Source organism: Buteo buteo, chromosome 7 (assembly GCF_964188355.1).
Source record: "Buteo buteo chromosome 7, bButBut1.hap1.1, whole genome shotgun sequence".
Classification (NCBI taxonomy): domain Eukaryota; kingdom Metazoa; phylum Chordata; class Aves; order Accipitriformes; family Accipitridae; genus Buteo; species Buteo buteo.
The window spans coordinates 29,892,000-29,913,581 of record NC_134177.1 but is presented as its reverse complement, the minus strand read 5'-3'; the positions used below and the strand labels follow the sequence as shown (position 1 = coordinate 29,913,581).

General features: G+C 42.7%; 3 protein-coding genes across 10 annotated transcripts in view; 1 reads left to right on the top strand and 2 right to left on the bottom strand.

Moving 5' to 3' along the window:
- The window catches only part of LIMS2 (LIM zinc finger domain containing 2), a 38,996-nt gene extending 29,376 nt beyond the window's left edge, over positions 1-9,620 (bottom strand). The window contains exons 1-2 of one of the 3 annotated variants that reach the window (XM_075032040.1): positions 8,677-8,708; positions 8,075-8,133 (exon numbers count right to left, since the gene is read on the bottom strand). Coding sequence is in view for 2 of the 3 variants with exons in the window: in XM_075032039.1 (XP_074888140.1) it covers positions 9,393-9,403 (11 nt within the window). In the remaining variant the exon portion in view is untranslated. Of the gene's footprint in view, positions 1-8,074; positions 8,134-8,676; positions 8,709-9,392 lie in introns of those variants that run through there. The other 2 variants (XM_075032039.1, XM_075032038.1) reach the window with 2 other exon arrangements.
- Positions 9,621-11,298: 1,678 nt separating this feature from the next.
- Positions 11,299-20,510, top strand: SFT2D3 (SFT2 domain containing 3). Of its 6 annotated transcripts, none has more exons than XM_075032029.1 (4): positions 11,299-12,555; positions 15,461-15,550; positions 20,202-20,278; positions 20,378-20,510. In XM_075032029.1, exon 1 carries the CDS (start codon positions 11,398-11,400, stop codon positions 12,091-12,093), a length of 696 nt encoding a protein of 231 aa, XP_074888130.1. In that variant the 5' UTR covers positions 11,299-11,397; the 3' UTR covers positions 12,094-12,555; positions 15,461-15,550; positions 20,202-20,278; positions 20,378-20,510. The 6 variants fall into 6 exon arrangements, with proteins under 6 accessions (XP_074888130.1, XP_074888129.1, XP_074888131.1 ...); XM_075032028.1 differs by having other exon boundaries at positions 15,461-15,697; XM_075032030.1 differs by having other exon boundaries at positions 11,299-12,583.
- The window catches only part of WDR33 (WD repeat domain 33), a 72,008-nt gene continuing 65,379 nt past the window's right edge, over positions 14,954-21,582 (bottom strand). Inside the window, exons 20-23 of the mRNA XM_075032032.1 lie at positions 20,400-20,566; positions 20,179-20,271; positions 19,155-19,340; positions 14,954-16,376 (exon numbers count right to left, since the gene is read on the bottom strand). Of these exons, the coding sequence (XP_074888133.1) occupies positions 16,144-16,376; positions 19,155-19,340; positions 20,179-20,271; positions 20,400-20,566 (679 nt within the window). The 3' untranslated portion in view covers positions 14,954-16,143. The remainder of the gene's footprint in view (positions 16,377-19,154; positions 19,341-20,178; positions 20,272-20,399; positions 20,567-21,582) is intronic.

Genomic DNA, 21,582 nt, shown 5'->3' with positions numbered 1-21,582 from the left:
TTAAAGTTGTCATAAAATGTTGGAGGAAAAAAATATACCCATTTGTTCAATGTATGATTTGTTGTGCATTTGATGAAACTATGTGCATAGCTTAACATTTTCAGCATTTCTCCTTCCACTTATACTGAATTTTCAGTTCATTCCCTATTTAAATATTTTTTTCAGCTAAATAAGAAATGATTAGTGTTTCTCTCAGCGTATATTCCTTGACCATGCAGCCCCCAATCTCTCAACGAAATAAACATTTTTTTGTTCTTATTTACTACACAGGGATAACCAGAATTAAGAAAAACTTAAAAAAGCAACTTGTGGTCACAATATGGAAAAAAAATCTTTATGGGTCCTCATCTCTCCTCGGCCTACCAGCAATAGCAATTTGCTATTAGAAGAAGCCAGGGGTTTAAAAAGAAATTCCACTCCTTCACGCACTTCACAGAATACAATGTCCATATGGTTGGCCTGCAGGAGATGCCACAATCAGGGAGACCTTTCAGACCAGCAGCAGCAACGAAAGTCTGTTGGTATTGACACAGAAAAAAATCTTATGCCACAGGTACTTGGTAGTCCCTCCCAATGCAATGCATTACTTATTTCCAGTAAACCATGATCGATCACTTAGAAAGACATACCTTTAGCAGTGTTCACTCAGCCCAGGGAAACATCAACAACATAAAAGGTTTTAAAGAGATTATAGCTCTTACACAGGAAAAACACCCTTTTATTATCAAGCATGTACCACTTCACCCACAATGTCTATTTGATAAATAACTTTACACACATTTCATCTTTCTCTTCTTCAATTCCATTATCTCAAACGAGCTAAAATGTGTAGTTTGTTTACCAGCACTGATAAGACAGGTCATTCCCAAATGTGTTCATCAATTATCATCAACTAGCAGCAACACTACTTTTGGATTACTCTCATTTGTCTCAAGAAAGGACATAAACTATCAGGCCCTATCAGGAGGGAGAAGCAAAAATTATCAATAGGTCAAAAACTGTGGATAAAATACAAATAATTCAGGAGTCAAAATTCCCAAACAGATTATAATCTGCAGCACTCTCACCTGCAGAGTAAAACCAAAATATGTGGCTTTATGCTTACTTTGCTTCAAGAACCATGATGTCAAAAATGTATTCAATTTACCTATGTAGACATTTTCCCCCTAAATCATTCTGCCACCTGCAAAAATTATTTCTTCCAAACCTGCCTGGCCTTATTAAAAATTCTGCCAGCATATAGTTTATATGCAAGCATGGTCTGCCTTGCTCTGTACACGTGTCACCACAGCAATACCTACACTACCACTCTCCTTCAACACAGCACAGAATCAGCCCCTGACCATTCTCTTACCTAGCATCATATCCCTTTAGTCCTAGTTGTGTTCAGATTCAGAGTGAGCTCCCTGCCCCACTCCACTCTTCCTAGACTTATGTGCCCAAGCCCGATGCAGTACATTTGGAGAACCATTACTGTCAGCATTGCTATGCCAGTGCTGCTTAGATCACGTCCTCTAGCAGCTTCACACAGCACACTTAATAGCATAGGTTTAAAACGAGAGATCTCACACAGATAAGCATTTTCCAAACACCAAGCTCCAGCTCCTGAAACCTTGCTGACATAGAAGGCAAATGAGAACTAACCATGTTCTCCTGCAAACCCATCCTAGTGCAGTGCTGAGTACTATAAACATGCTGTTCAGAAAAGAGCATTCTTTCTGCATAGCAGATCATCTACTTAAGAGAGAGTTTTAAACTATAAAAAAACAAAATCAAGGCTTGAAAAAATCTCTGTTGTGTTTACAAACTCAGAAAAAAATTATTAGAAATAATAATTGGAAATCAGGGGAAAAAAAATACTGTGCCTTCACCTTCTTTCTGGAAGGCTCTTACAGGTTACAATGAAACAGAGTTAAATAGCTGAAAGCGAACTACATTTTGACAATGTGAGATGACTATGTCTGGGCATTTACCTCCTCATCCTTCCTAACTTCAGTTCACACTCTGCTGTTTGTGTTCCATTGCTGTTTTCAACGCTTATTTTCTTCTTTTTCCCAGGTCCTTTCTATGCTTCTCACTCTTCCTGAACAGCATCCTCTCCACTCAATGGCATCACCATTTCTTTCACTACCTTCTTACTCCGCTCCTCACTAAATTCTCTTACATTCACACCCACAACTTTGTGTAGGAAAAATTGAAAATTTACCAACTAACTAATAGCTATAGGCTAAAAGGAAAATAGTGGGAAAAGTAGGGTTCTAGTGAGGGATCCACAGTTCAAACTGAGAAGTCAAACCAATTGCTCAGCTACAGGTAAGCATGAGGTCTATCTCCTGCCAAGAAAAGACTGAAATTTGAAATTTCTGACTGCTAGAAAAAAATCTCTTCTCCTGCATGCTCACTGTTCTCCCCAGTGACACAGACTTCAGATCCCATATTGCTGCTGCAGCTCACAGTTCTCCCCAAATGCAAGAAACTAAGTTTTATTTAATTCCTGTTAATTTCTCTCCTGCCCAAAATTAACTTAAATAAAAATTGAGAAGTAAAGTAAAATTTTAATCTGAAGCATAGGAAAAGTAATTATCAAATCAAGCAATGGAATTGTCTGGGCAGATTTAAGAAGCTGTGGTTGACATGTTATAAATAATCTCAAGAAGCGGCTACACTTGAAGCTTCAGTTTCTGCTGGACTGGAGTTACTTACAAAAACTAAAATCGACTGGCTTGCTATTAACAGTATAGGTGAAGAAATGGATGACTGAGCCCCAAAAAATCATGGAACAGTAGAAATTTTATCAAAATTTTGAAAAATTACTGCATTTCACCATTTCTTTATTGCCACAGTGCCTAAATACTTACCATTAACAACACTAGCACTAATGTTGGTTCTGAACAGTCTAGTACAGTGCTTCAAAATGGGAAAGGTTCTCCATTGTTGCTTTCCTGTTATTGTTAAAAACTGAAAGCTTTCTCATCAGGAAAGTCCTTTCCTTTGTAATCTACTTGGAAATGAAAATAAACAGATTTCAACCCCTTTGTGTGCAGACAATTCCCACTTTAAATAAAACACCACCACCACCAAAACCGAACATCTATCAAATCCTGGAAAACGCTTCAACAATACCATTCCCTTCATCTCAGAGACATACCCACGTATCCCAGCTGCTGTATCTGTCCTGTTGCTCAGGAGTGACCCTGTGCCACTTAGCCGATCCTGCCGGCGTTGATAAAGTTTGGAGGATGCCAGCCCCCGAAGTCTCAGGCCAGCCATGGCACCCAATGCCACTGTGAAGGGGAGTGCAGAGAGACAACTGGAGCGAACACTAGCAGCACTGATATTCAATGAGTCACCTTCCTTTTGGGAGTTGCCTTTACATTTTAGAAGAGTTAAAGCAGGATACATAGACCACTGCTTGAGCATTGTTTCTTACAATTCGTCTGCCATTCTGCTGCAGTCTTAAAGAACAGATAACCTCTTTCCTGTATTCCACTAGTAATTACCTGTTTAAGTCAGCACACATCAGCAATTCATTCTGTGTTAGACTTGCATAATGTATCTGTATAAATTTCTTAACTGAGATTTAAAAAAAAAATCCTGAGTCTTCACATAATTAATCCACTTAATTCAAGAAGACTTTCTGATGAAAGCGACAGAGAAATACAGAAAAGCAAAGCGGATTACTAGATCTCTTGACAATGAACGCTTTAGTTTACTGCAGATAAGTATCTGACCCTGGCATCTCTAAGGTGGTTCCCTGCAGGCTGCTGCATCACGCAATGTCTTCAGGACACTGCGAAAACAGAACTGTTCCTTCCATTTGAATAAAGCGTATTCCAAGAAACAAACGCATGAAGACTTTTGCTCTCTGGACACACTCCATCCTGCAGAAGTGGCATGCAGCGGAGGGTCAGGAAGCAGGGAGAAGGAACATACTTGGCATTCCAGCCTCCAGAGCTCCTTGCCAGGAACTGAACAGGGCCTTCTAACAGGAGTTCACCCTTTCTACCACTCCCCCTCGCCACCCACAACCCCTGCAAGAGAGAAAAAGTATCACACAGCACAAATGGCTTGGGGCCCAGCATAGAGGGGGTAGAAAGAGTAAAAATTTGAGAATACAGAAGTTAGTTTTTAAGAGAACAAAGGGAAAAAGGGAAAGGAGTGGAAGATGGGACTATCTAAGTCAGTGTCATTTGATCAGCATCACCACAAAAAACATCTCAAGAATCATTACCAGCAAATTATTTTTTAGTAAATTATAAAAAAATGAGGATTTTTGTAGCATGAGAGTGAAATATATTCCATGACTGCAGCCTGCCAAGCTATAGAGGAAAAAAAAAAGAGAGAAGTAGAAGTGATGACTTCATAAGTACTAATTTAGTATTAACCAGCAGAGATCCCTTTTGTTCTTTAAAGAAAAACAGAAGGGTTTACTGTGACCCAGCAGAACAGGCACAAATAAAGAGCATCATACTTTCAAAACCAGAAATCAGTAACCTCAAAATCTACAATTCACCCCACATGTCATTGGGAGTTTCAGGCTCCTGACCTTTGACACCAATCTGCCACTATAATTTCTTTCAGATTGCATGTGTGCTTTATCCATTTCTACTTTATGATGTAAACAGAACAGAAAAAGAAAAATGTCCTCCATGTTGGGGATTTTTTTGACTTTTTAAATTTTAGAGCAATAAAAAAAAGTAATATTAAATCACCTTTTTACTTTTAGCACAGAGCAAGATACTAAATCACCACATCAATCTCCCTTAACTTAAGCAATCTAGCTAAAAATCTCCTTCTCTCTGAAACACCTAAGCTTTTACCCTTCTGATTCATATGACATGATTTTACTGGTTTTCAAATAACCACTCTTCCACAGGGAAGCATGACTCTTCTTCTAAAGGAAAGATGAGGAAGTTGAGGAAAAAACCATCAAAACAATAACCATCCTGTCTTGCCATCCCTCAATGCAAGCTCTCTCACTCACTCCTCTCTTGCTGCCTCACACATAAAGAGTGAAAAAGCATGATTTTGTTTTTCTTTCCCTCTTGACAGATCACTTTTAAGAGACAGGGTCGATGCCAAAGTCTTACAGCTGATTACTTTCTGGGCCAAAGCAGAGAAGAAAGCAGCTAGACTTCTTTTAGGCATTAACAAGTAGTTCTCCTCAGAGAAGCACCTCTATGTCCCCAGAACAGACTACTAAGGACCTTCCAACAAGTTAAAACTTATCTAGAGAGCCTCAGAGAGCAGACTGAGACAGAAAGATAGTAAGATTAAAACCACATTTTTCAACCCAGAAGGGTAGAAATGGCTGCTTATAATTCAGAGATGTGACATCTCTTAGTTTGATGCAGGTACTTTCTAGTCAGCGCCAAGAACCTTTCTTAGTATTATCGACCTTTACACTCCCTCCTCCTCCTTCAAACCATTCTACTTGCAATTGCTTCATAAAATGGAGCACATGCACAGCAACAGCTCTCTACTGAATTAAAAAGCATCTAGTCAAATGCTAGCCTAATCAAAAATAATATACTCTTATTTCTTACCTCAACTGGATTAGGAACAATCAATAAGCGTATCTGTAAAGGCAGCTGTTCTTCTTTTGTTGACTACAGGAAGTACATAGGCGTATCCAGATCCCAATTAGACCAAGTATAGTGATAACAAAAAATTCTTATAAAAATAATTATGCCCTGAAACATGCACTTAGGAAACATTTTTTTTAGGCTTTGTATTAGATTCGTTCCTAAAGGCAATATAAAACAGCACAAGCAGTTTTTTACCTTTATGTTTTTCTAATCAACACCAGAGCAATAAAGTCTTAAGAGAAATTATCTTCAGTTCTGGTTTATTTTCTACTTTGGGCATTTGGCAATGTTTTGTTCACTGGTCATTCACTGATCCTCTTTCTTAGAAATAAGTCCATCACAAAGAACAAAGAAAACAGGGCAAAACACAGTAGCAAAACGCCCCCCCCCCCAAACCAACAAAAAATCAACAACCAACCCCGCCCCCCCCCCCCCCCAAACCCTAACAATCCTTGAAAAGGTGAAAAACAATGTGAAGACATGGACCAAACACATCAAATACAAATTATAGATGCAGTCTTCACTTATTTATTGGTAAGGAAGTACCACAGTATACTTCTAAAGGCACCAAAAATCACATAAATTGTATTTCTCAACACTGCAAAATATAGACAGGCTGCTTAGAAACATACTATTTTTATATCTAACACATTGTCTCTTGTACAGTTTATTTCCAAATGTAGTTTAACAACATGTAACTTAATAAAACTAAAATACATATATCTCTTTAGTTTCTTTCTGTCCTATTATCTTTGGATCTTAGTTGGAACAGATATATTCATAGAAAGGGTGATTTTTTAGTTTTTTTTTTAAGTTAACAGCTTCCCGTTAAACCACAGACTGCTCTTGAAATTAGGGACAATAATAGCCACTTTAGTCAAGACACAGAGAAATAAAATAGCTCAGCCAATACATGGCAGTCAGAACTACTATTTGCAAATTCCAATGATCTACTTATCAGGTTTCTCTAACAAAACAGTCCTCACATTGTAACAATGTAACTTGTGATACATGTAATATTTGAATTTAATTTGCTAAATAGTCACCTATTTTTAATAATTTTCTACTATGAATACATAGAAGTGCACATCCTTCTTTGTATTTTCTGGAATTATATTTTTCCCTAATGCTAAAAATCAGTAAATCAAATTACTGCAGTTGTTTAAATTCAGGAGACACCCTCTGCAGCTAAATGGGACACAACTCTTAAAAACGAAAATGGAGTTATTTTTCATCTATCTTAATTACTAATAATGTGTCAGTAATCACAGTACCTAGAAGTGAGTCCTTTTGTGTTTCCATTTGACAAGAAAGGTAAAGTGAAAAAGAATGTTATCAGCACTTAATGTTCTCCAGTCTTCCTCGCTTTCACACACTGTAACACAACAAAATCATTCCCTTCCCTGTGTCAACAGTTTCAAGACCAGAGGTACATTTCTGTCACGTTCCTGCCTCTGGAAGGTTCCCATTGATCAATATTGTGGGGATGCTCCAGCTGTGAAACAGTTCATCTTCTTCCAGAACCCTGAAAACCCTGAATCTCAAAAGCTGGAGAACAGTTGATTACACAATGTCGACAGATTTTAAGAACTACCATATAACAAACATCGAACAACATCTGGCCACAGTTCAGTAGAGTGACCTGTAGGCGGATCTAAGCAAGTACGTTCTCGATGTCGAATCCTTTCTAATGACTTAGGGGTCTGTCCCAGCCTGAAAACAACACTAAACACGATGCTTGTCAAACGGCATCAGTCATGCAAGGTGCAGAGCAGTGCAATCTTTCATAGACACTGAAAAGTACAGGTTTTGTTTTGCTGGGAAACTGCTACCCTAAATGGATTACACTATTACCAAAGAAAAAGTCAGCTGAATTTCAGCTGTGATAAACGTCTCCGATAGAACAGTTAATCATTCTGTCCTAGGAAGAACAGCAGAGAGGAATTTAGAAATTTTCATAGCTGACAAACTTTCCAGGACAAACATTTCTGAAAACATTAAATAACACTTGCATTCCCTTTTCAAAAGCTACAGCGAAGGCCTGCTCATTTTAACAACCCTCTGAAGTACATCTGAGGAAGAGAGACAGAAATCCTGTATTACTTTGAAGAACTGCACATTCTGCAGCATCTCAACTACCTTGGAACTCCCTACCAAGCCCCATACTTCATGTCAGAGCTTCTCACTGAATACAGTGTTGAACCTTAACAGGCAGGTTTTGAGGAAGCATGGAGAGAAGACAACAAGGTTTACTGCCTACTGGCATTTCCCGCTGTCCTCTGCAGCTGAGTGATTTCACCTGAGGTAAACATGTCATTCTAAACAGTACTATACCACAGTTCTATAAAAATAAAATCAGCTGGGTTCATACAGCCACAATTCTTCCCAGGTGCTCCCCATGTTGTCCCCACTTGGGAGCTGTATGGGTACCCATAACCCGTGAACATTTAAGATAAGGATATGAATGTAAACTTGTAAATACACACCTATTTCACATGTCAGAAGAATGAAAAAGGGACCATTAAGACAGAAAAGACAAAGCAATCTAGAGACAAGAGACAAAAAATGGAAGCATTTTGAGCACATACAACCACCGATCAACACCAATTCATCATTACAGAGAGCAAAAATAACTCACCGAAATCATAAATGAGGGTGTAACAATTATTCAGCATGTTCTTATACCTAATAACCCACCAAATGTGATCTACATTGCATAATCATAAAAAGCTGCATAATACAAACATCAACACCTTACATAAAAGAAAAATGAATACTTATACACAGACTAGTCCAGATCCATTTCAGTATTCCTAGTCATGAAGACCAATGCTTCAGGAGTACAATAATGATAGTAGGATTCAGGAGGATGACTATCCTAAAAAAGGCACCCCACTAATTTTAATATTACTTCTTCATGCTTTTCATCTTCAAGACATTTTACAAAAGCAAGCTTATTTTCACAAACTGCTTTATAACATCTGGGTTTTGTTTTACAGATGGGAGAACAAAGTGATCGGAGACACTAAAGCATTTATGCAAACCCTCGGAAGATGCCAGTAAATGCTTTCCCCAGTGCTTTTCTCACATCTGTCAATTAGGAGACTTTACAGAGTTCTCCAGCGTCAGCCAGCGTAGGAGGAGAATCAAGCTCCAGATTTAGACAGCTCCTTGAGCACCTAACTCCAAGGCCAGCCCGATGAAGAGGAGACTGAATGTGTGGGCAGAGGGGCAGCGCGTAGATCAGTCAGAAGGGCCCCGAAGTGCGGGGCGGCGGGGCGGGGCACAGCGGGAGCAAGGCTGTCAGCGCCAGAGCCATACCACCCGGCTGCAGGGAGCCCGGCTGCTGGGCGGACACTGCTCAGATCCACAACTGCTCCTTCCCGACTCTGTTTCTGGTCTTCCCACCGCCCTTGGCTGTGTCCCCGTGCAGGGGTAAGGCACAGCGGGAACAGCCCCTTGCTCTGCTCTTCCACGAGGTCACGTTTCCGACCCCACCATCGCACGGAGCCGCCGGCGCTGCCGGCAGCGGTGCGGCAGCTGGCCTCCCCCGGCCGGAGCGTGCCCTGCTCCGCCTGAACCTCACACGAGGAGAACGTCCTCTCCCCCGACCGCTTCCTACCGGGCACACCATCGGTCTACCCAGGGCAACCCGGAGCTGTTCCCGACCCTCCGCCGCCTGCCACAGGGGCGGTGAAGGCAGGGACAGCCCACTGGGGCCAGGGCGCGGGACCGGCCCCCGCCCGCCGGCCGGGCTCCCCAGGCCTCCCCTGCCGGGCTGCGCTCCCCCCTCCCCGGCCTTACCTGCCCGTCATGGCGGCGCGCCCCCGGCCGGCGCCGGGCTGTGGCGGAGGGGGCTGCGAGGTGAGACGCGAGGCGAGACACGCGGCTCGGCTGGGCGCAGCGGCTCCAGCCCCAGCGAGCCCCGGCGGGCAGCAGAAACCCCGCCCCGGCCCGGCCCGGCGGCAGCCCGGGCCCCCGGGGCGTGGGCGGGAGCCGCAGCCCCCGGTGACTCAGGGCAGCACCCCCCCTCCCGGCCCCGCGCATACTTTTCCTATAAAGGGAAAGAAATATTGAATAACGAAGCGGCGGATTGGGACCGCCTCCCGCCCTTCTCCCGGTGGCGCGGGGACCCGGCGGCCCCGGGGCACGGCTCCTGCCCTTGCCCTGCCGCTAAAGCTGCTGCCGGGCTGCCCGGGAGCCGCTTCGCCCCACCTGGTCGTAAACACTTCGGCAGCTACTATGAGCCTGGGGGGGAGAGGGGAAACGCTGACGGTTCGGTTTCATCACGAAGCCGTTAGCTGGTGTACAGTTATATCTGACACGCACCTCATTGACGTAAAATTTTTTTCCTGTGGACAAAGAAGCTGCGCTTCCTGCTGCCGCGGCAGGCTGTTACGCTCGTTGCACGTCCCCCAGGTGAGGGGAAAACAACCTCGCTCCATATTTTCCCCTCAGGACAGCAGAAGACACGTCTGGAAGGCTATCTTCTAGAAGGCAGTTAGATGGCATCCTTTGCTGCCAAAAGGAAGAGAGATCACACTCCCTAAGGAGGACCCCTCCAAGTGCGACATTTTCTGATAACATCTAATCCCTTCTTGCTGATCAAACTTTGTCCCAAGTACTCAGAGAGTTTTATGTTCTCTGACACTGACATGTATCAAGGTATAATGTATCAATGTTAAAGTGATCCACCAAATGGGACAGGGAGCTTCTGCCCAAAAGCAATTTCAAACTTTATCTGCATCTTGTAAGGCAGCCTAGTGCGATGTGACTCACCATTGCTACAGATATGGTTGCAAGCTTGTTGCATTGTTGGGACTGATGATGGAAACCCTGTGCTGTTTCGTGGTGTCCAAACATCTCATTTTTCAGCCTTACAGTAAACTTTTAGAATCATACAGGTTAAATTAGCATTTGATGTATTTCTCACTTAAACCAGGGTGAAGAATTAAGTTAGATGTTATTTTGGTTTAACAGTTGGTTGAGGAAAGGGTAATAGATAATCTTATTAATAAACAGCCAACAATTTAACAGACTTGGCTGAGTGCACAGTAATAGACAAGCTCTTAGTCATTCTCTGCATCTCTAGTCTCTCCTGTTGTAATGGTTTCTGGGTGTCAACGTGTCTCTCCTCTTGTGGCTCTCCTTTAGAGAGAAGCAGATTACTTGAACTGAACGTGTGAGTAGGAGGCTCCAGGTGCTGCCAAGGCTGTCGGGTGGAGCACCTTGCAGGGCAGTACTTGGCCTTGAGCTACATCCCAGCCACTGTGCCGTCACCCTGGGAGATCCTTCCTCTGGCCTGCTATGTCCCGTGGGGCTGGCTACCTGTGAGCTGTATCAACCTCAAAGATCATCTTTCTCTTACCAACCTACGTTTTGAATGTGACACACCTCCTCTCCAGCTGCTGAAACTGTAAACTGTTACTGCTCGCAGCTGCCAAGCCATTCAGTCGCTTCATTAGGAGCAGCTGAAGCAGGCTCCCCCTCCAGCAGCCACAGAGCCCCCCTCCAGGCCGCCCCAGGCACCCCCTGCCTGACAGGCTTCCCCGCGCCTTTTATTAGACAAATCTGCCTTTCCTTTAAAACTACGAGCAGGCGAAAAAAAGCCATCCCATATCGCAAAGCGGGCAGGGACTGCTGCCCGCCCCAGGCCCTCGCGGCCTCACGCGCACGCGCGCCGCCCCACGTGAGGGCGGGCCGCGGAGATGGCCGGTAACCCGGATGCAGCTACTCCGCAAGATGGCGGCGGCGGTGGCGCTGGAGAGCGGCGCGTTGTAGCGCCCGCGAAGCGGATCCCGGCCCCGCCATGGCGGACCTGGGCCGGCAGTTGCAGGAGTACCTCGCGCAGTCGAAGGCCGCTGCCGCCTGCGGCCCCAGCACGATCCCCGCGTCGCCGCCCGCCGGCTGCTCGCAGGAGGAGGCGGGGAGCGGCGGCGGCGGCCTGGGGGCCTGGCTGGGCCCGCTGAACCCCTTCCCGCCGGGCCGCGGCGCCCCCCCCCACCCCGCGGCAGCGCCCGGATCGGGGCCGGGGCCGGGTTCGGGCTGGCCGTGGGCGGCCGAGGCGGACCCCTGCCTGCCGGCTCTGTCGCGCTGGCAGCGGCTGGCGGGGAGCGGGCTCTGCCTGCTGCTGGCCGCCCTCTGCTTCGGGCTGGCCGCTCTGTACGCGCCGCTGCTGCTGCTCCGGGCACGCAAGTTCGCGCTGCTCTGGTCCCTCGGCTCGCTCTGCGCCCTGGGCGCCGCCGCCCTGCTGCGCGGGCCCGCCCGCCTGCTGCGGGAGCCCAGCAGCGGCTCCCTCCTCTACCTCGGCGCCCTCGGCGGCACCCTCTACGCGGCGCTGGGGCTGCGCAGCACCCTCCTGACGGCGCTGGGCGCCGCCGTCCAGCTGGCCGCCGCCGCCGCCTCGCTCCTGGCCGCGCTGCCTGGGGGAGCCGCCGGCCTTCGCCGCCTCGGCGGCCTCCTCGGCGCCGCGCTGCGCCGGCGCGGCAAAGCACTGCCGATATGAGAGCGCTGCCGGGGCGAGGCCCCCGCCGCCGCGGCGAGGGGGACGGGACCGGCCACAGCCCGGCGGGACGCGGGCGAAGGGACTGGGAGACTCGGGCTGGCGCCGGCCGAGGCGCGAAGACGCCGCTCCGAGACGGGGATGAGGATGGCGCCGTCTGGCGCGCTTCTCTCCACCGCCTTCGCGTTGCTGCCGGGTTTTCCTCACCAGTTCTTGAGCAAGAAAAGCAGCGGCTGGCACCCGGGAACGGTACCGGTGACTCTCTAGACTCGTTTTGCTGTGTTCAGGTGTAACGGTGTTGGTGCCAGCCTGCCGAGCCGTCCCGGAGGACGGGATTTTGCCTTATTGCAAAGTCAGCTCGATAGCCACGGTCTGGAGTCTCTCCGGCTCTGGGTGGAGCTGGCAGCATTCCGCTTTCCTACCTCCAGTATAGGACTGTGTGGCTGCTGCAGCCTACTTCAAAACGTGAGTGAGACTACGGAGCCGATGAAATGTAATTATTGACTTGCCCATTGCGTGAAAAGCAAGTATCTTAACAGCTGAGGTGCATAGGGCTGACTGGCAGTGAAACGTGGAGACTGTTTAGGAAAATCTGATCAAGTGTGGGGATGAACATTCAAAAGTAGTTAACTGCTATTGGCTCATTTTTTTGCTGACCCCTACACTCTGAACACAAACTGCATAGTGCAGTCATCAGCCACCTGCGATCAGGGGTGGATATGAATACTGTGTCCACTGAACTGCATTTCTTTCTAAGAAACACTTTTAAAATACCATCCAGTCAGTGAAACAAACTTTCCTGGGGCTGTGGGTCACAAAGGCTACCCATAACTGTAAGGGTAGTTGTCTTGCATGATGATGATAGGATGAAAGGTGCTAATCTTAGTTAAGAGCCTTGGCCTTTGCAGGTATTGCTGCCTTACAGCTGCTGTAAGGTAGCAAATACTTGGGTGTTAGAAGGGTAGCTTCAGCTCTTAGAACTTTATATTTTTTGCTTTTTCAGCTTGGGTGGGAATTGCTTACTTGTCACAGCGTGACCTTCAAAAATAGATTTTGCTAGTAATTAGAGACTGTTGCAGCCAGCACAGCTCTGTTTCAGTGCAGAAATTAAGCAGCCTTAGGAAGGTGCTGAATTTAGGCTGACAGTCCCTGCTGAGAGCTTGGTACTCCAATTCGGGCTGTATACTGCGCTACTGCAGATAAATGGGACTGCCAGGCCTAACCTCCTCAGAGCCTGAGTGAGTATCTCACTGAGTATACGTGCCTCATATACAAAATAAAGCCAAACACTGCAATATTTATCTGTTATAATTACTTAGGGTTTAGCTTATTCACCTAATACTTACTCTGAATTAAACTGAAATTGTTAAATGTACATACATTGCTTTAATAAAACTATTTGTGTATCAAATGTCAGTATAGGCATTCCACTAATGGTCACTTTTTTTCCTTAAGCATGTAGATCAGAGCTATCTGAATAACATTAAATTAAATTAGTTCTCTCATTTTTACAACTTTTAAGCTGTAGTATATAAATTAATTTGATTCCTAACAGCAGCATCAAATTAAACAAATCTTAGACAAGGTGCAGCTGTGAACTAGCAGGTAGAGCATAAGGATTCAATGTGCAGGACTGGTAAAAGAACTTGACCTGAAGAGTACAGAAGCCTATGCCCATTAAGTAATTTTATCCATTTTCTAGGAATAGCAGGTCACAGTATCACAGACTGGGAACCTTCTTCTGTCATGCTCTCACCTTCCAAGATTTTATAAAAAAAGCTAGCTAATTATTCAATTTTCTTACAACTTTTTGTGCATATTCCATGATCATGGAATATTTCAAAACTTAATTAAAAAAGCTGCCCCTTGATGAAGAATATTACTTAACACCAAATACCATAGTGGTTTAAGGATTTAACCAACCATCAGAGGAAAAATGAGCAGCACACTCCCTTTTGTCTAGATAGAGAAAGCTGGGTTTCATATTAGGTGCACTCTAACTTGTTTTGGTAGAGGACTGTGGTTTAATTAAGGACTAAAGCTCATCCTCTAAATCACATACTCTAGTAGACAAAAGTCACTTTCAGACCTTTAAAAAGATATAGGGTTTGTTGAAAAAAAAAAAAAAAAGGCAAGCTTTCCCCTTTGCTAATGATCAAATCATTGGTATTTGTCATTAAAACTAACTCCCAGATGTATATCAAAAGTGACCTCAGCTAGAGGTAAGAAGCAATTCTACCCCCCAAGAGTAAACTGTCACATCAGGTGCATCTCAGCTGTTGCCCAGTTAATTCCTTTAAGACCATTTTGTCTCTCTAGAGCCCCATGACAAGGATTTTATAGGCTAATGATCAGTTAATTACTATAATTTTCAAATGCCATTTTGCCACTACAAATTAAAAACTAAGGAAAAAAACCCTAATTGTGACTGACTGAACCAAGAGAACAGCCGTTAAGCATCTATGCTTTGATCTCTTTAAATAAGATAGGTCATCAGGACTTGAGCCAGTCTTTAATAAATTAGACTGTATGAGAAGTCACATAAAATAGCTGCAATGTATCACTATGTTGTTGCAGTAGCCTTGTCTGCTATAGAACTGCATTGCCATATTATCCCAAATATTATAACATGAAATTCAAGGCAGGGGAAGGGAAGCCTGGTAGTGATATTTTTCATTATACATTATATCCTATACTTTTAATGTAGGACCTTCCTCAGAGCTGGCTTCAGAATATGTACTTACGTGATAAAATTTTCATTGAGGCTTTAAGTAATAAAAGAGCCTTTTGATAACCTGGTGACTGGAGATGATTAATATGAATGATTTATGGGGAAAACAGAAACTCATGATTGGTAAGCAGCTTTATTATGAAATGTGGGAAATGGGAATAACCCCCTCGTCATTTCCCTCCCCTAGTAAAACTAGGAAGAAAAATCCTAAATAAAAAGATACTTTAAAAATGTTAAGATGAAAGTGATCAACTGTGAAGGTTTGCACTTCAGCATTTGAATGCACCAGACTACTGAACGCCCGTATCTTTAAGCAATGCATCCTACAACCACTGTAGAATCATAGAATCATTTAGGTTGGAAAAGACCTTCAAGATCAAGTCCAACCATCATCCATGCCCACTAAACCATGTTCTGGAGTAAAAAGCATATGCATCCATATTAATCAAGCTGCTAAACTTCTTTCTTCCTCAACTTCTATAAACAGATGCTGTTTTGAACAAAAATATTTGACTTGCTCAGGTGAAGCACAGAATGACAATAGTTGTCATGATGCCTAATTTGCTAGCAGTCTAGGTTGTAACACACTATGTCTATGACAACTTTTTCTAAATGGTGTTCCACATTTTTCTCTTTCAGGATGGTAGACTAGCAAGCAGCGGTGATTTCCTGTGTTTTGGAATTTTAACATCAGCACCACTTGTAATCTGTAGCCAGCTGTGGCTAAAGGTGAAAATGAAAGTTCTCTATACATGATAAACCAAAAAACTAGGAATCAGCTATTAGTATTTTAAACAGTTGAGATTTCAGGAGGTAGTTCTGTTGCACCATCTGATACACAAGTTTGCCTAAAGACAACCCTCTTGATATTAAGAGGTGAGTAAAGAATCACACACTGTGTTGATTTTTTGTTAATTTTTGCACAAATTACAATCTGTATTCGTACAAAACCAATGTAACTCTTCTGACAAACTGTACATATAGAAACAAGTTTCCGTCTGGAGGTGAACTGAAATCTGTGGAGGTGCTCCATGTCTCACAACACTTAAAAAAAAATTCCAGCTCTTCACAAAACAAAGTAAGGAAAAGAAGGTGAGGAAAACAGGGGTGGAGAGAACAAAACAGAAAACTAGCTACAATATTGCAGCTAGTAGCAGTCAACTGATCTAGGAAAAGACCCTTGTTAGGAACTAATGCACATTCAGTTATCCCAGTTAAGAATCCAGGTTTATGGTGTTGCAGGGTTACTTTATGAGTCCAGAGTAGCAGTCTATTTAAATATTGTCCAGCAAGGACTGGGTGTGACCCAGTCAAAGCCTCTTCTATCGGCCTCGTCCACCACCCCTAGATGCTCCTCTTCTTGATTGACCAGAGTTCATGTTACTGCCTCTTCCCCAGTTACTTCCACTCCTTCCTCCTCGAGAAGGGTTATTGCCTCCTGCAGGGCCTCCACCAAAAGCTTCATCCCTGTGGAATCCATCGTGATGGTCTCCATCTAAAGAACTAGACCTCCCAGATTTTGGTGCTCTCTGTGAAGGTCCTGAATTTCCTCGTCCTAAAAATGAAGCACAGTCAGTTACTGATGTTGAAGTCTAAGCCATGCCTCTTCTCAGACATAACCATGTATTTAGCTAGTTCTTCTGTAGTATAATCATTCACAGACCAAATATAGTTGAGACCTGTAATTTTATGCTTCCTCCCTCTATACAGTTTTTCTTACATAGATTTACATAGTCCAGAAGATGGACAGCAATCAACCAATTCCTTGGTAATTAAAGGAGATTATATCTGATAGAATCAGCAGTCACTTAAATGAAGTTAGAACAGTGATAGTCATGGTGTCCTCAAAACTGCCAGGCATACCCAATTCTTATGCTTTAACACCATCTGTGGTCCTCTGTATATTTTTATTGCAAAATACTTTTTTTTTTTTCCTAAACAAAGACATTGCACTGATGGATCAGTTGAGGTTGATGGTGAAGACAATGAGTAACATTACTGTTTTGTTCCATTTTTTTTCTAGAAATAATGGCAAAATGCTCTATTTTACTACTAACCAGGAACATAAACTACATGAGCTCTTACTGCCAGGAACAGAGGATTTTCTACTTCTCACAGATCTTTTTAGTAATGATAGTGTAAATTCACATTAAAAAAGTCATTAGCTCAAAATAACAAGCAGTATTGTGAAAAAAAATAATGGTAACAGTGCTTTATGGACACATGGTACAGCTAAATTAGGATATTTTTGCTCCAGTTTAGAAAGAGTGATTTTTTTGTTGACTCCGGTTGGTTCTATGTAAAACAGAGACCAAATTGTTCAGCAGAGTTTATAATTCATGAAGTCTTAATCTTCAAATGACTTTACCAACACAACTGAAGGTGACACAGCCCATATATATAAAAGTACTGTTTTATCAGGCCTTCTGCCATTGTTCTAAACTTTCTTTGGTACATTAATGAGTTGTCTAGGTGCAAGAAGTGTGGTAGTTAACAATTACTTTGACTTCAAGTAAAGAATCTGATGGAGTTATCAGAAATTATTATTGAAGCTGGAGAAGGAATCCTTACAGACTTGATAAGATGGTTGGCTAAATGAGAAACACAACATACAGTTTTGAAAGGAAAAATATTGATACAGAGGGAGTTTACAAGCAGAGTTTTATTAAAAAATCTGTGAACGAATGGTAAAACTGTTGATACAACCCTGGAAATATAGTCCACGCAGAGGAGGACTGGCATACAGTTAAAACTAAATGAGCTTTAGGGCAACAATAAGAGAAGGGGAATGAAATTCAGTGGCATCAAAGACAAGGCTGTGCAGTAGTGGTCTAACAACAAAAAATTAAACTATAGGCTGGCAGCTCAGCAATTGGAAGCAACTGAGAAGGATCCCTGTCACTGATCACTACCTAACAGTGGATAGTCAATATGAGGACATTAAAAAAATACAACATGAAGGAAAGACAGCAGAGATCCTGAGAAGAAGAAAAAGGATCAAGAACTGGTGCCACGCTATTAGCCTGGATGACTGTGGCAATGCCATATACAGTAATAGGCTCTGAAACAGCTACTAACTCCAAAAGAATGTATTTTGGGGGTTATGTAGCTAGATGCATGACAGTGCCATATGACTGCTTAAAGAGGGAAATATAACATCAGTAGCTATTAGGAAAGAATGGAGAAAACGGAACAAAACCAAGTGAACTGCAGAAATCCATGGTTTAAACCACATCTAAATAGAGTGTGCAATTCCTAGTTACCCAGTTTAATTTCCAAAAGGATAAATTAAAATAGTATTTACAGAGTAATAAGGATAGTAAAAGTTACAGAACAATTTCCCAGAGAGCACAACTAAATAGATCAGAGCTCTGACTTGAAGAAGAGCTCATTCAGGTTGGAAATGGTAGAGTTCAATGCGATCAGAGGTGGCATTCAGAAATAATACGGATCAACTTTCAACTGTTCCAATTAAACCACAAGACATCATTGAATTAAATTAGTGAACGATAGGCTTAAAACAAGAGAAAAACATTTTCCTTCCTTTTTTTTTTTATGGCACAGTCTACTGCAGTTAAGTTTTCGAGCTCTGTCCATGGATGATGTAGATGTCAAAAGTTTATATGATTCTTAAAGCAATTAGAGAAGCACACAAAAGGTAACTGTCAAAACCCATTAAATATAAAAATAATATTTCAGTAAGTCACTGAACTACAGATCTTCATAAGTTTAGAGAGCATTTCAGAGACATATCACTACAGACTTACAGTGTTCCTAACACTTCCCTCAATACCTGCTACTGGCCATTGTTGAAGACAAGCTACTGAGCTTTACAGACTTCTGGTGTGATCATGGATGGCCATGCTTACACTCTTAGAAGTAGAGAACTTGTAAGGAAAGACTTACAAAAAGTCAGGGTTCATTAAGCCCAACAGAATGAAGGCTGAGACAGGAAACATTTGACTTAAAGGACGCTAGCACAAGCATGAATATTAACAAATAAATATTCTGGAAATCAGAGGGGGGGGAAAAAAAAGCTCTTAATGAGAGTTTTCCAACTGGAGTAACAGGGAGCCAAAACCTAACTGCTTTTGAACAGGACAATAAAGAAGAGGATTATATGATGCTGGACGGAAGATTTGGATTTGATGTCCCAGAAAATCCCTCTGTTCTTATGTTCCTGTAAGATTGGTGTTCAGCTTCATAGCTGGCAGGATCAAATATTTGCCAGTTCAGCTTTATCCTCTCTGAACAGATAAGGAATTCTGGATAAGCCTACTGTTGAAGAATGTGCCAGTGTTACCTAAGGCTTTCAATACAAGGGGCTTTTTACCTTTGCCCCTCTCCTCTGGAGGTCCACCTGGAGCATCCATTTCTCTGTGGTCAGAGGTCCCTGGTCCATCATGCCAGGGACGTTTACGTGGTGGCAATGAGGCCATGTCCATGCCCTGGAGCGAAGAAGAACGTTCTCTGTTAGCTGGAGAATGGCCGTCATGAGGAGGGTGATCTGGACGAGGACCTTGAGCATGAAGAGAAAAAAAAACAGGATAATAAGTAATGTTCATCTGATCATTATTCCTCATTTTCTGAGGCAGTCACATAAATTTACATACTTTCCACACTATTTGGCACACAATTTTAAGTTAAAATTACATACAGCTTACCCCCATCCCAACAGGCAAACAAGCAAACAGGAGATGAATAAATTGTAAGAAAGGTAAAGGTAAAACAGGTTTAAAAGATGATGGGAAAGAAAGAAGTGACAGATCTAAAGTTTTCTTTTCAGTATAAAATACTTTCATATATTTTAGAGACAATCACATCTTCGTTTATTCATGTGTCATTTGTGCTCATTTTTTCCATGACATTCTAAAACTCAAGTTTTGCCCCATCTGGGGTTGCCATTAGTAACACAGATGCAAATACCAGTAAGCTGTCAGCCAGCTGAAAACATTATTTTTGCAAACAATAGAGAAGATGTCATCCAAGAAAAAGATTACTATTGGCATTAATATACATTTCAAAAAAATGCCACGAGATATGCTTCAGTCATCCACAGGTGACAACAACAGGCAGGTCTGGCCTGTACAAAAATTCAGCTTAAGACCTTAAGGCTAGAATCATTTTTTGTTCAGTGAGACAGTTGCATTTAGAGCCAGTTAAATTCTGTACAGTTAATTTTTCCTAAACTTAAAAGTCCAAAGAACTATGTTCTGCTTTTCTCATGGTAAAAGACTGGTAATGAGCATATGAGGTACAGGAAAAAGAGGTGATTTAAAAAAAACATTTTTTGTGTAAGTGGTTATATTGTAGAAGTTTAGTCTATTATCTAAAACAAACCTCACCAAATTTTTTACCTGCTTCTCTGTTTCCATCCCAGGGTTCTGGTTTCCGCCCTCCTTCAAAGCGTGGAAGTTCATCTGGAGTAGGAAGTAAACCCTTCCGGCCTCCTGAGCAGTAAGAGATGCAGGGGACAGGAGTGAGAAGAGATTGTATTCATGAAAATACTGTAATTCACCCAAGAAATATCTCTGCTTCTTTATTCTTGCATTTCAGTGTGGAAGAATGTTCCCCTCACCTCTAAGAGCACCACGACCTCGCCCCCGAACACCATGGTCCCTTCCTCTTGAGTTTTCATCTGGAGAGTCAAAAGTGTCATCTGGCCCAAAATCTTCAGGGCCAGGAAAGCCATCTCTCCCCCTGGGTCCCCGACCCTCATGTCTCGAGGGTCCTCCTCTTCTGAAGCTACAAGAAAGAACATGGTACAAATGTGGTTTTTAGGCAGAATTTAGACTGATAAACTTGAGTCAGCTTCATTTTAATAAGCAACTAATTTCTGAACTGTTTTACTTAATAGTATAGCACATACAGTTACTAGAATAGGATTTGTAGGTGGAAAAGTGCTCATTTTCTGCCTTCGAGCACTTTGTTTATTAATTTTTGTAATTTTCCGTCATATTTCCTTCTGTTGATTGTGTTGTTTTTTCATACAAGAAAAATATTGTCAAATATACTGCATTCATTTAATGAAAAGGGGGGGAAAAACAATCAGTGAGTTGTGATAGATATAAGGTAAGGTAAGGAAAAGTTTAAGTGAATTTCCCTTAACTGTGGTGGTCTTACTTTCCCCTTCCCTTTTTTCCCTTCCATTTTAGTGATAAAAACAACCTGAAAAAATACAAGCAGTGAGAGTCACGGCTATAACAAGACATTCTAGGATCTCATTCCTATTGTTTTGGGATTCTTTGGCTAGAACATTCTCTGTTTCATTTCATTCTTCTAAGTTTACAATTTTAGCAAATGAATCTAGACTGCACTTGGCTCTGTAGGAATGATGATTGCCTAACAGTGTGCACAGTGGCATTCTACAACCTGAAGAGCAGTTTATCCAACTGCAATAATGAAGAATTTTGTTTTGCAAAATGTAGTTATGACACTAAAGTTGGTAATTTCTTTCTAGTAAGTACCATGGCATCTTCAGTAATTTGGTATGATTGGATTCTGCATCTCATCTTAAATGAGTATATATAGCTCCTCCAGTATCACACTGGGGTTTTAACAGAGGTCTTCAGAGAGGAGAATAGTTCTTAATGAACTGTCAGTGCCATTTCAGGTAAGCCTGTAGATGGCTGCATGAATACTAGTAGTTTTGTTTTTTACATTACCAGTTTAAACACTTGGAGTGCTTGTAAAAGCACATACATGTTCTGTGTATTACTGCAACTCCAAAAGTGCACACTAGGACCGGTTGTTAAGATTGT

Excerpts from the sequence above, each read along its gene's own strand:
- SFT2D3 (XM_075032031.1), top strand. The coding sequence starts at position 11,398 with ATGGCGGACCTGGGCCGGCAGTTGCAGGAGTACCTCGCGCAGTCGAAG.